The sequence below is a fragment of the Microcaecilia unicolor genome, chromosome 2 (assembly GCF_901765095.1).
Source record: "Microcaecilia unicolor chromosome 2, aMicUni1.1, whole genome shotgun sequence".
Taxonomy (NCBI): Eukaryota; Metazoa; Chordata; class Amphibia; order Gymnophiona; family Siphonopidae; genus Microcaecilia; species Microcaecilia unicolor.
Genome location: NC_044032.1, coordinates 424,998,929 through 425,011,406, shown reverse-complemented (window position 1 = coordinate 425,011,406; position 12,478 = coordinate 424,998,929). Strand labels below are relative to the sequence as shown.

At 44.2% G+C, this 12,478-nt stretch overlaps 1 protein-coding gene across 1 annotated transcript in view; it reads left to right on the top strand.

Moving 5' to 3' along the window:
• Nucleotides 1-496: 496 nt before the first annotated feature.
• MANBA (mannosidase beta) overlaps nucleotides 497-12,478 on the top strand; it is a 157,674-nt gene continuing 145,692 nt past the window's right edge. Inside the window, exons 1-2 of the mRNA XM_030190756.1 lie at nucleotides 497-529; nucleotides 10,063-10,265. Coding sequence (XP_030046616.1) covers nucleotides 10,071-10,265 — 195 coding nt within the window. The 5' untranslated portion in view covers nucleotides 497-529; nucleotides 10,063-10,070. The remainder of the gene's footprint in view (nucleotides 530-10,062; nucleotides 10,266-12,478) is intronic.

Genomic DNA, 12,478 nt, shown 5'->3' with positions numbered 1-12,478 from the left:
TACGCCAAGGCCCCTCCCTGCCCATCTTCAAATCCTTGCTCAAAGCCCACCTCTTCAATGTAGCTTTCGGCACATAACCATTTACCTCTATTCAGAAAACCTAGACTGCCCCAATTTGATTGACTGCATACTTTGTCCTTTAGATTGTAAGCTCCTTTGAGAAGGGACTGTCCTTCCTTGTTAGATTGTACAGTGCTGCGTGACCCTGATGGTAGCGCTTTAGAAATGTTAAGTAGTAGTAGTAGTGCTTGCTTTGTTTTGAGTGTACAGGATAACGGCTGCGCGGAGGAGTGGAAACAGAGATTACCCAAATTGGCTTCCTCCTTGCAGCAGCTCTTAGGTTTGCTTGCTTTGTTTTGAGTGTATTGCAATGACGACGATGTGGGGGAGTGGAAACAAAGATTAACCAAATTGGCTTCCTTGCTTACAGTGGACTAGATAGGCTCACTTCCACTCCTGTCTATTAAACCTCCTTCATACATTGAAGCAAGCAGAAGGCGGGATGACGTCAACAGTTGAAGCCACTTAGGTAAGTCAAGCAAGACTGTGAGCTGCTGAATACAAGTTGTCGTTCTTTATTATTGGTGGCATATTTATTTCTTATATGTGCAGCATAGGAAGTGTTGGCTATAGGGACTCCCTGTATTCGTGCCACAGTTGTTTTCAGTTAGTGAAGGGCCACCAAAACAGAAATCATGTTATGAGAATCAGGTACTTAACAAGCAGACTTACTATTTATAAGTACTATTAAAAAGAAAACATTAATTAGGTTCAAACTGGAGAATTTAACATCGTTTTTTTCCTGTGCCTACATCAAAAGGAAAAGATAGCATTTGGGAACTTGCTCCATTTGTTTTCTGGAATGCAGTGATTATTATAAAAATGGTCTTGCTTTTATTTTTTTAATTACTATTTCACAGATATATATTGAATACTGAGGTAGGGGCTGCCTTCATTACTGTCCACAGTCAGTCTAAATGTGCCAGCATTGCCCAGTTCAACACACTATTAACAACCAAGTTCATACAAAGTTAATTATGTACAATATGGAGAGGGGGGTCCTTAAGACCACAGAGGGGGGTCCCTAACACTACAGAGAGGGGGGGGAGGGGGTCCCTAAGACCACAGAGAGGGGGTGAAGGGGGTCCTCACACCACAGGGGAGGGGGTCCTGAGACCTGACGGGGAGAGGGGAGGAAAACATTTTTTCCAGCCTGTATGCCAGCCCGAAATGTCATACCCAGCTCCATCACAGCAGTATGCAGGTCCCTGGAGCAGTTGTTAGTGGGTGCAGTGGACTTCAGGAAGGTGGACCCAGGCCCACCCCCCTACCTGTTACACTTGTGGTTGTGGTGGTAAATGGGAGCCCTCCAAACCGCCCCCAAAACCCACATTTAGGTGCCCCCCCTTCAGCCATAAGGGCTATGGTAATGGTGTAGAGTGTGGGGAGTGGGTTTTGGGGGAGGATTTGAGGGGCTGAGCACCCAAAGGAAGGGAGCTATGGACTTGGGAGGTATTTTACTTTTTATTTTAAATTGTTACAAGTGCCCCCTAGGGTGCCCGGTTGGTGTCCAGGCATTGGAGGGGGACCAGTGCACTACGAATCCTGGCCCCTCCTAAGACCCAATGCCTTGGATTTGTTCGTTTTTGAGCTGGGCACCTTCGGTTTCCATTATCGTTGAAAAATGAAACCACCCAGCTCAAATCCGCACACATCCAATGCATTTGCCCGGCACAAACCGTATTATTGAAAAAAAAGATGGGCACCCATTTTTTTCAAAAATACAGTCTGTCCCACCCCTTCACGTACTCGTTCTCGGACATAGACGCCCATGGAAATGGGCGTTCGCGTATGCCCCTCAGAGTCTCATAGCATTGCATTATTTATTGGTGAGGTGCTTTGTTCAGTGGAGACTTACATTGTACAATGTTGTGGTATTGATTAGGAGGCTGTACGAAGTGTATACAGGAAAATATAAGGTCTGCTGGTAATTGGTGTGTCCCTTGCAGAGGGTGTCCAGGAGTGAAGGAAACAGCCAAAGGTTCATAATACAGACTTTTATTGAAGAATGACCCAGAGTGACCCGACTTGGCCAAGTTTCGGCACAAACCTTCATCAGGGGTCAAGCACAATCTTCAATATTAGTCCAATAGAACAAAAGTCCAAATATAATTTCCTTCTGACATAGAACTATCCTTCGTACTGTAGTGGCGTCTGACTATTGTATGTTAGGAAGTTGTAGTAGCTCCTTTAGGACAGTTATAACTGCTATACTCATTTAGGATGTTGAAGGCTCAGAGTTTGTGGTGCCCAGGGGATGTCTAGTTTCTAACAGATGGTGGGAAATCCTGACTTTGTTCCTGGGTTGGGTGCTACTCAGTTTTAAAAAATGGCAATTGAGGTTAAACAACTATGGGACAAATGTTGGGCTTAAATAGAGGCAACCTCTCAACTTTTGAGCAAGTTAAGGAGTGGAGTATCCCCAAAATCCATATGCTGTGAGACTTGCAAGTGTGCATTACTGTGGTCATTTAGGCTTCAGAATGCTAGAGAATTGCAGCAAATTATTTTAGATAGGGTTATTGAGAAAACAACTGCAATGTTTAATAGTCTGGTCAAGTGGGACAAAGTTAGAAGTGAGAATCTGAGAGATATTTGGGCCTGCTGGCAGAATTCTGGATAAGGGAGGGGGAGGAGATAAGTGATAAAATTAGGAAGGAGAATTGAGAAAATGACACAAATAACTAGAAGATGCTGGATTGCAAGTAATGCAGTACAAGATAATGCCCAGGGCTTATATTACGAGAGAAAAAGGGGTGTGGATGAGATTGTGGGAGGCTAAAATGTTAACAAAAGGGGATCGGCAAATATTCCTTTCTGGAATGTGTGGGAACTGCTGACTTCTGGAGAAGAGCAGTATCAGCTATAGAAATGGCTATTCAGGGAGAGGTAAAATGGACATATACTCACCCCCCAATATTAAAAACTATTTAACCAGCCAGGAATAGACTTTTTTCCCCTTAACTCATATAGACACCCTTTAACTGCATGTGAGTGGCTTGACTTTAAATTTCTCTCCAACCTGAAATACTTATGTTCTCTTGAGGCTAGAGTAGTAGACATGGAGGAGCTGAGGGAGACAGAGAGGTACATAGATGAGACCTACAAGGATGTTGTAGAGATGTCCCACCTCCAGTCTGGCAGCTCCTGTGCTGCCTTGGAGGAGGGAGGTCTCCTAGAAGGAGAGCATTACCCTAGTGAAGTAGGAAGTACTCCTGTAGCCAGGACTTACCCTTGAGGGGATGCACTATCCTCTCACATAGGGGATATGTCTCCAAGAATTTCTGCCCAGGTGGGAAGGGTTAGGACAGCTGTTGTAGTTGGTGATTTGATCATTAGGCATGTAGATAGCTGGGTGGCTGGTGGACATGAGAATTGCCTGGTCACTTGCCTGCCTGTCGAGCAGGGACTGTCTCTTCATGTCCATTGTACAGCGCTGCATACGACTAGTAGCGCTGTAGAAATAAGTAGTAGTAGTAGTGGAGGACCTCACGTGTCACCTAGACAGGATCTTAATGCTGGGGAGGAGCCAGCTGTCTTGGTGCATGTGTGTAACAATGACATAGGAAAATATGGGAGGGAGGTTCTGGAAGCCAAATTTAGCCTCTTTGGGTAGAAAGGTGAAGTCCAGATCCTCCAGGGTAGCATTTTCAGAGATGGTCCCCGTTCAACGCTCAGGACCCAAAAGGCAGGCAGAGCTCCGAAATCTTAATGCGTGGTTTAGACGATGATGCAGGGATGAGGGATTTAGATTTGTTAGGAACTGAGCGACATTCTGGGAAAGGGGGAGACTGTTTTGAAAGGATGGGCTCCACCCTAACTGGGATGGAACCAGGCTGCTGGCGCTAACTTTTAAAAAGAATGGGGGTGGGGTGGGTAGAAGCCGACAGTCACCCTGGAGCACATGATTCAGTGTGGAGTATCCTTGAAGGATACTATTGAAACAGGACGTTTAGGGATGCTAGTAGATAGGTTTCAACAATACTGAAAGTAAGCCAGGTATGCTTAATGAGAGAGCAGGATAAAGGATTCCCTTCAACTTCTAAGCAGCTTGTAGATCAAAGGAAAAAAATCACATTTTGAAGTGCCTATATACCAATGCTAGAAGCCTAAAAAAATAAGATGGGAGAGTTAGCGTATATAGCACTAAATGATGAGGTAGATATAATAGGCATCTCAGAGACTTGGTGGAAAGAGTACAATCAATGGGACACTGTGTTAACAGGGTACAAATTGTATCACAATGATAGAGAGGATCAAATTGGAGGGGGGGTTGTGTTATATGTTAAAGAGGGAATTGAGTGTAATAAAATACACATTCCACATGAAAAAGATTGGAGGGTGACCAATGTGACCTCGATTTTTTAAAAGGGTTCTAGGGGTGATCCGGGAAATTACAGACTGGTAAGCCTGACATCTGTGCTGGGCAAAATAGTGGAAACTATTATAAAGAATACATTTAGAAAACACATAGACAAACATGGTTTAATGGGACAGAGTCAGGCAAGGGAAGTCTTGCTTCACCAGTTTGCATCATTTCTTTGCAGGCATGAATAAACATGTGGATAAAGGTGAGGGGCTGCAGATTGGGTGCATTTGTAGGTTAGTAAGAGAAGCTTGAATTGTATGCGGTACCTGATCGGAAGCCAGTGAAGTGATTTGAGAGAGGGGTGATATGAGTATATCGGTCTAGGTGGAAGATAAGACGTGCAGCAGAGTTCTGAATGGACTGAAGGGGGGATAGATGGCAAAGTGGGAGGCCAGTGAGGAGTAGGTTGCAGTAGTCAAGGCGAGAGGTAATGAGAGAGTGGATGAGAGTTCGGGTGGTGTGCTCAGAGAGGAAAGGGCGAATTTTGCTAATGTTATAGAGGAAGAATCGACAGGTCTTGGCTATCTGCTGGATATGCGCAGAGAAGGAGAGGGAGGAGTCGAAGATGACTCAGAGATTGCGGGCAGATGAGACGGGGGCGATGAGGGTGTTATCAATTGAGATATAGCGTGGAGGGAGAGGAGAAGTGGGTTTGGGTGGGAAGACAATAAGCTCGGTCTTGGCCATGTTCAGTTTCAGGTGGCGGTTGGACATCCAGGCAGCAATGTCGGATAAGCAGGCCGATACTTTGGCCTGGGTTTCTGCAGTGATGTCTGGTGTGGAGAGATAAAGCTGGGTGTCATCGGCATAAAGATGATATTGGAAGCCATGAGATGAGATCAGGGAGCCCAGGGTAGAGGTGTAGATTGAAAAAAGAAGGGGTCCAAGGACAGACCCCTGAGGAACTCCAACAGAGAGCGGGATCGGGGTGGAGGAAGAGCCATGAGAATGTACTTTGAAGGTACAGTGGGAGAGATAAGAGGAGAACCAGGAGAGGACAGAGCCCTGGAACCCAAGTGAGGACAGTGTGGCAAGAAGTAAATTGTGATTGACAGTGTCAAAAGCGGCGGATAGGTCGAGGAGGATGAGGATGGAATAGTGACCTTTGGATTTGGCAAGGAACAGGTCATTGCAGACTTTAGATAGTGCCGTTTCTGTCGAGTGTAGGGAAAGCCGGATTGAAGCGGATCGAGGATGGCATGAGAGGAGAGAAAATCAAGGCAACGACTGTGAACGGTGCATTCAAGTATCTTGGAGAGGAAGGGTAAGAGGGAAATGGGGCGGTAGTTGGAGGGACAGGTAGGGTCAAGAGACAGACATGGGAAGCATGGAGTATGTAGTATGGGGTGTTGCCATGATTTGAGTTTCTGCTAGGTACTTGTGACCTGGCTTGGCTACTGTTTGGAAAACAGGATACTGGGCTAGATGAACCATTGGTCTGACTCAGTATGGCTACTCTTATGTTCTTATGAAATCAGAGTTTGCCTCTGGGAGGTGCTGCAGGACCTCAAGGCTGACCTGGTTCAGATGGGCCCTGAATCGACAGAGTGGAGTCTCTGATAGATACGGTGGAGGAGATGGTGGGAAGCGCTCAAAATGGGATTGGATGACGTCCGCATGGAGCTGTAGGAGTTAAAGGACATTGAAAATTGCACCCACCACAATAATTTGTAGGTGCGAGGAATGCTGGAGACGACGGACAATGCTAATGCGGTGGATGTAGTTACAGGTTAGCCCAGTGGTTGCTCCAGGAGGACATGATCGACCCCTGCATTGATAGAGCACATAGAGCCCTGGGGCCTCGATCTCAGGACAGGCCACAGGATATTACAGTTTGCTTTCAGAGCTTTGTCCTAAAGGAGCAACTTTTGCAGAAGGCATGTACCATTGCCCCGCTGCAGTGGAAAGGGACCTGGATTGATCTGTTTAATGACCTGGCCTGTGTGACTCTGCAGAAGCTCAGAGCCTTCAAAAAGATCACGAACATCAAATACTGCTGCCCTTTTCCTTTTGGTATGCTGATTACCTTTAATGGGATTCATAAGAAAGCGACGGGGCTGGAGGAGGCCAGAGACCTGCTCTGTCGGGAAGGTGTGGAGTTTCCTGCAAGTGAGGATAGCTGAGATTTTCATCGGTGACTTGAGTGATTTTGATGGCAGAAGGTGGAGGGCAGAGGCCATGGAGCAGGACCTTCACTCGGCTATATGAGGACTGACGGACCTGTGTGCTTGCATATCTTTGGACACTTCTTGGCTGCTTGGGACAGAGGAGCTCATCTTACGTTATGCTGGAGAGTTGGGACAGTTGTAGCTGGTGATTTTCAAGGGCCCTGGCTCTGTATGTCTGGTTTTGGGGTGGATGGGGTTTGAGTCTGGGAGGGCCTAAGGCTTTAGCTCTGTAAGGTTGGGAGTGGGGCATGCTAAGTGATGAGAGCTGGTGGGGCAGTTGTGTGTGTGCTGGGAATCCGTTTGGATGTGTGGGATGGGAATGTGTTACTGGCTATCCTTAATGGGATCTTTCTTGCTGTTTAGTGGGAACCTGTGATGCATCCCACAGTGGGGTGGAGGGAGTGGGGGAGGGGATGGATGGGGGAGGCAGGGGAGTGAGGATGGGCTTGGGACTGGGGGTTCGCGATGGAGAATGCGGATCTTAAGGTAGTGACATATAATGTGCGGAGTCTGAATTCCCTATATAAGCAGAAGGCTTTGTTTAAGGAGCTGCCTGGGGTACAGGCCACAGTTTTCTCCAGGAGACTCACTTGCTGCAGGTCCATGAGAAGTATGTTAGGGACCCAAGGTACCTGCTGGCCTTGTGGGCCTCAGAGTTGGCTCCACTAAGGAGTATGAATAGAGATTCAGAGGGTTAAGTGGGACCTTCAGAGGCGGTTTTATTGGTAATTGGGAGCATTGGGGGTAGGGTGGGAATATACTTTTGTTAATCTCTATGTGCTTAATGAGGCACGGGGGATGTTCCTTTGGTATTGCCTTCCTCAGATTTTGAGCATGAAGGAGAGGTCCTTGGTTCTTGGGGGGGGGGGGGGGGGGGATTTTAATTTGACATGCACACCCACTATAGACACTCAGTGGGGAGGATTCACTATAGTAGACAGGATTGGAGGGTTCTGTGGGAATTTCTAGACTCCTTGAATGTGGTTGTTGTTTGGCACTGGCTCCACCCTATTATTCTGATCAACAAGAAAGTTGTTAACTGGATGATCTGGCTGGAGAAATACGTCTGTCGATCACATCAGTGCTTTGAAAGTGGTTACCTCAAGACTTTAAAACCCTGCAACTGGAGTTTGGCTTATCAGGTCACCAATATGGCTCCAACTTTAGCACTCAGTTAATTATGCTAAGCGTTTATCAAGTTATTATCTATGAAAATTTCCCTCCTGCCTAAAGCAATCTCCAAATTTTACCGGCTATTCTGACGACAAACTTTGAAACCTTGTTTGGAAACTGAAAAGGTATAGGAATACAATGCTGGTGGAACCTCCCCTCTCCCCCCCAAAAACAATGGGAGAAATTTTGGCTATCCAATCATAAGGTTTCACTATCTTCGTCTTTAACACAGTCTTGTTTCTTTGTGGCACATCCTGTTTTTATGGACTCCTGCTAAAGCTACAAGATGTTATGCTCAAGCCAGTAATATTTGTTGGTCCTGTAAGGGTGGTAAAGGTTCCTTTATACATCTGTTTTATTACTGCCCTAATTTTAAAATATATTGGATTGGTGTCAGACATAGAGGGCAGGATTCTATATAAGGCTAAACATTTCTGCTTAAGCGTATTCTATAAGTGGCACTTAGATTTAGGCGCAGTATATAGAATACTCTTAGTTGATATTACAGGCCTAAAAGTAGGCGCATCCATTTACACCAACGTAAACATGGCGCAGTTCCTTGCACTGGGCCATATTCTATAACAGTGCACGTAAATGTTGGAAAAACCTATGAAACACCCATTTCCCCGCCTATAACCAGGTCTTTTTAAAACTGTTTAAATTAGAATTTAGGTGCAGTACGAACGCTTAGCAAGTTGTATGCGTAAATTCTAATTATTGCCAATTAGTGCCCCTTATTGCTGTTATCAACGTTGATAGCTTGTTAAGCCAAATAAGTTACGTACATTGTTATGGCATATGCTTGCATTTCGGCACACAACACTAGGTGCACTATATAGAATCCGGGGGAGAGTGGATAAAATTTTCCACATTAAAGAGGAGTTCACAATTAAGATAGACCTGTGGAAATCACTTGCTTTGAGTGCTAAGCTCAGTCCAGTAGATTTCTTCGTGGCAGTGGTGGTCAAGATTTTAGTAGCCCACTGGAAAAATTCAGTTCCAGTTGATATGCATATCTGCTGGAATACTGTTTGTTTTTACTGTAAGTATGAAAATATGATTGGAAAGATTGTAAGATTGTTTAGCTGGGAATTTTTGGATTTAGCTGGAAATTTTTGGATAACTACATTAGGAGTGTGGCCAAATAAAATTGTGTGATTTTTCTCCCCCCCCCCCCCCCCCCCGGCAAGTTGCAAGATAAAGGGTGTACCTATGGAAAGCCTACCCAGGGTGTCACCTCAAATGTGGGATTTGTGACTCCATTTGGGGTCCTGACCCTCAGTTTGGGAATCTCTGCTGTGGTGTCTGTGTGTATTTGTCCTGTTCTTTTTTTCTTTTTTTATGAAATTGTTACACTAGGTTAATGACTCAGTATAGTAATTTTAAAAGTCCAATAAACACATTTTGAGTATTCTCAGATGGGAGACTTGGTAGGTCTGCAGGCCTCCTCTTTAAGTTTGGGGCTTGGGCATGTATCTACGTTGACTATACAATAATCCTGCACTGTAGCAAGGTAGACATCTGGCCATCCCAGCTCTTGGCAACAGAATCAGCATTTGTTGGAATGACAGACCTTTACTCTCTCAGCTCTGTCAGCACTAGTGGTCATAACAGTAGCAGACATTTTACTGTCCCAAAGCTTAGTCAGTGACTGTAGTTACCATAGTAATGGATCTCCTTATTAGCTCAACTTTCAGTCAGTGTCGAGGACAATACCAACATTTATTAGTGGATACATAGGTCTCTTATGATAACACTAGCATTTAGAGTAAACTTTTTTAAGGACTGTTTCAGATCTGCTGTTATGAAGCATCAAATTTTTCTCTTTTTTTTTTCCTTTGTGCCTGACATGTTCCCTTCTGTTCCTTTTGGGCTTCCAGCTCAATTGGAACAGGATCTGGGATCTGGTGCCATGACCCTTTAACCACAATAAGTTAAGGATTTTTCCTCTATACACCCTAGCTCAATTATCACTGCAACATTTCTTGATCAGGGGCCACCCACCAGTATTCCTGCTAGAACCCTATATTCATGGGTCTTCAATCTAGCCACTAAGGTGTTGCCATTGGGCAATAGTTAGCGACACCTCCCCCCTGAGGGGGCTGTGGAAACCACCTTTGCGGCATCCCCAAACTGAGGCATTGCACCCACTTCCTCTGCTAGTTGCCACTACACTGAGCCACCAGGCTACTCCTCGATTTTTATATATATTTTTTAAAAAAAACATTTTCTTTCTTTCTCCGTGTTTATGATGCACATTTTGAGATTCCTGTATGATCATGTGTATTTCAGGTCTTGGAATGTCACTGCTGGAGTTCTCCTTTCTGCTGTCCATATGCTGTGGAATAGAGATCTTTGCTGTTCCTGGACCAATGGTGCTCAGCCTGCGGGGTTGGAATTGGCAGGTTCGCAGCGGTAATGGATCAGTAGTGCTGGAGACAGTGGCTGTGCCTGGCTGTGTGCACACAGCACTGGTCAACCAGCAGGTCATCCAGGTACTTTAACACCAGCGTAACACAACAAAACCTACCGTGTACTCCCTGTGCTTAACTTTATATTTTTTCACTTAGTGCTACTGAATATATATCTATGCAGTGACCACCACTCGTGACTGTCTGATTAATTTAGGCCTGCTATCTCGCAGGCCTAAATTAAACAAATAATTTTTTTTTTTTGATTTATAAATTTTTATTAAACATCAATCAATATAACAACAGTCTGGAGCCCTTGACTCCCACAACTTTCCAACAAGTCAAAATTCAATCAAATTCCACAAAAGTTTTCCCCCCCCTCCAACCCCCTCCCCCCCACCTTGCCCTCCCCCCCTACCCTTCCCACCCTTCAAAACTGTAGCTTAACCAGCCCTGTTCTCTATGTTCCCAGTAAAGAGTATCTCCAAATGCATCCATTCTTCTGCAGTGGGACAATATCTCCCTCTACGCCTGTCCGTCATCTTTTCCATAGCCGCTATTATCCTAAGCCTCTCCACCCAATCCTTTCCCGTAGGACCCTTTGTTTGTTTCCAATTTAAGGCCACAATGGTTTTCGCCGCAGCCAAACCCATTCATTTTATTCTGCATTGCCATCTCTTCCCCCTCCTATTGCCCCAACCCAGCAAGCACCACTTAGGATCACATGGGACCATGTTACCCATCATTGTAGTTAGCAAACCTGTTACTTCCCCCCCCAAAATACCTGTAGTACCGGACACTCCCACCAAATATTTAAACAAATAATTTATCTGTTTAGTGGCTGAATATTGTGCCTCCCCTAACCTGGCCCCTTTCTATGCCAATAATATCTGGCTATCTAGTGAGTTAAATGGCCCAATATTATACATATAACTTTAAAAAATACACTGGCAAATGCCTAACTTGCTCTGAAAATTGATCCCCAGTAGTAAAACAGGAACCAACAGCAGAAAATTAGAAACTTCCCCCATTCCCTCACCCAAACTAAGACTTGATTGAAGTCTCCTAGCATTATACGTGGTGCTGTGTCATATTTCAGGCCCATCTTAACTAGGGAATGAAAGAAATTGGCATCATAGATATTGGGGTCATAGATTGCACAAATGTAACACTCCTGACCCATGTAATTCAAATGAATTAAGACATATGTACCCTCTGAGTCCTTCTCTACCAGACGTGATGTACACGAGAGGCCATGCTTAAGAAGAATGGCCACTCCCCCTCTGCGCCCTGTCTAGGACGAGAAGTAACATTCTCCTACCCACTGCTGTTTTAATTTTAGGTGTTCCACGTCTGATAGTTTTGTCTCTTGTAAACAAGCAATAAATCTTTAATCTGCCTTTCAAAGGAAAGTTTTGAATCTAAAATAACTCCTAGGACATTCGAAAATTCCTTGAACATTTCACCTGAAGCCAGAGAAACAAAACTAACTGGAACTTTTTTGTTGTCACCAAACCATAATATTTTGGTCTTTTGTTTATTTAATCTTAAAAAAATGTCCAGTTGCCCAATTATCTGTAGAACAGATAATGTTTGATGGAATGCAAAGTACCGTCCAACATCTCTAACACAGGACAGAGAAGAAAAATATCATCCACATATGTTTACACTGTAATTCTTACCTCAGAAAAATAATTTCATTTATTTATTTTTGTTTTATTTTTGTTACGTTTGTACCCTGCGCTTTCCCACTCATGGCAGGCTCAATGCGGCTTACATATTGTATACAGGTACTTAGATAGACATTAAACAAAGATGGAGAAAGGGGAGAGCCCTGAGGCATTCCACAGCCCAGATTCCAACTGAGTGATCTCTCATTATGTCCCTTTATTCTATACAATCTATTCTTCAAAAAAATTTCAAACCAGGTTAGCACTTTACTTGACACACCTAATTCAGATAGTTTAAACAAAAGTATAGATTGATTTATGGTATCTAAGGCAGCTGATATGCAGAGCCTGTTTCCTCTGACTCAAAAAATATCTGTGCTATGTCGTGATCAAAACCCATGTTATATCTTATGCAAAATATCAAATGTTTCTAAAAAATTCTGCAGTTCATTAACTGAGAACTCCAGTAGTTTTGCCATCCATGGGATACTTGCAACAGGATGATAATTTTCAACTTTTGACAAACCTGCACTTCTAGATTTCGGTAAAGAAATTAACACAATTCCAGTTAGGGATTCAGGATAATTTCCTAGTAGGAGATTTATATTAACAAGTTCAGTCAGCCAA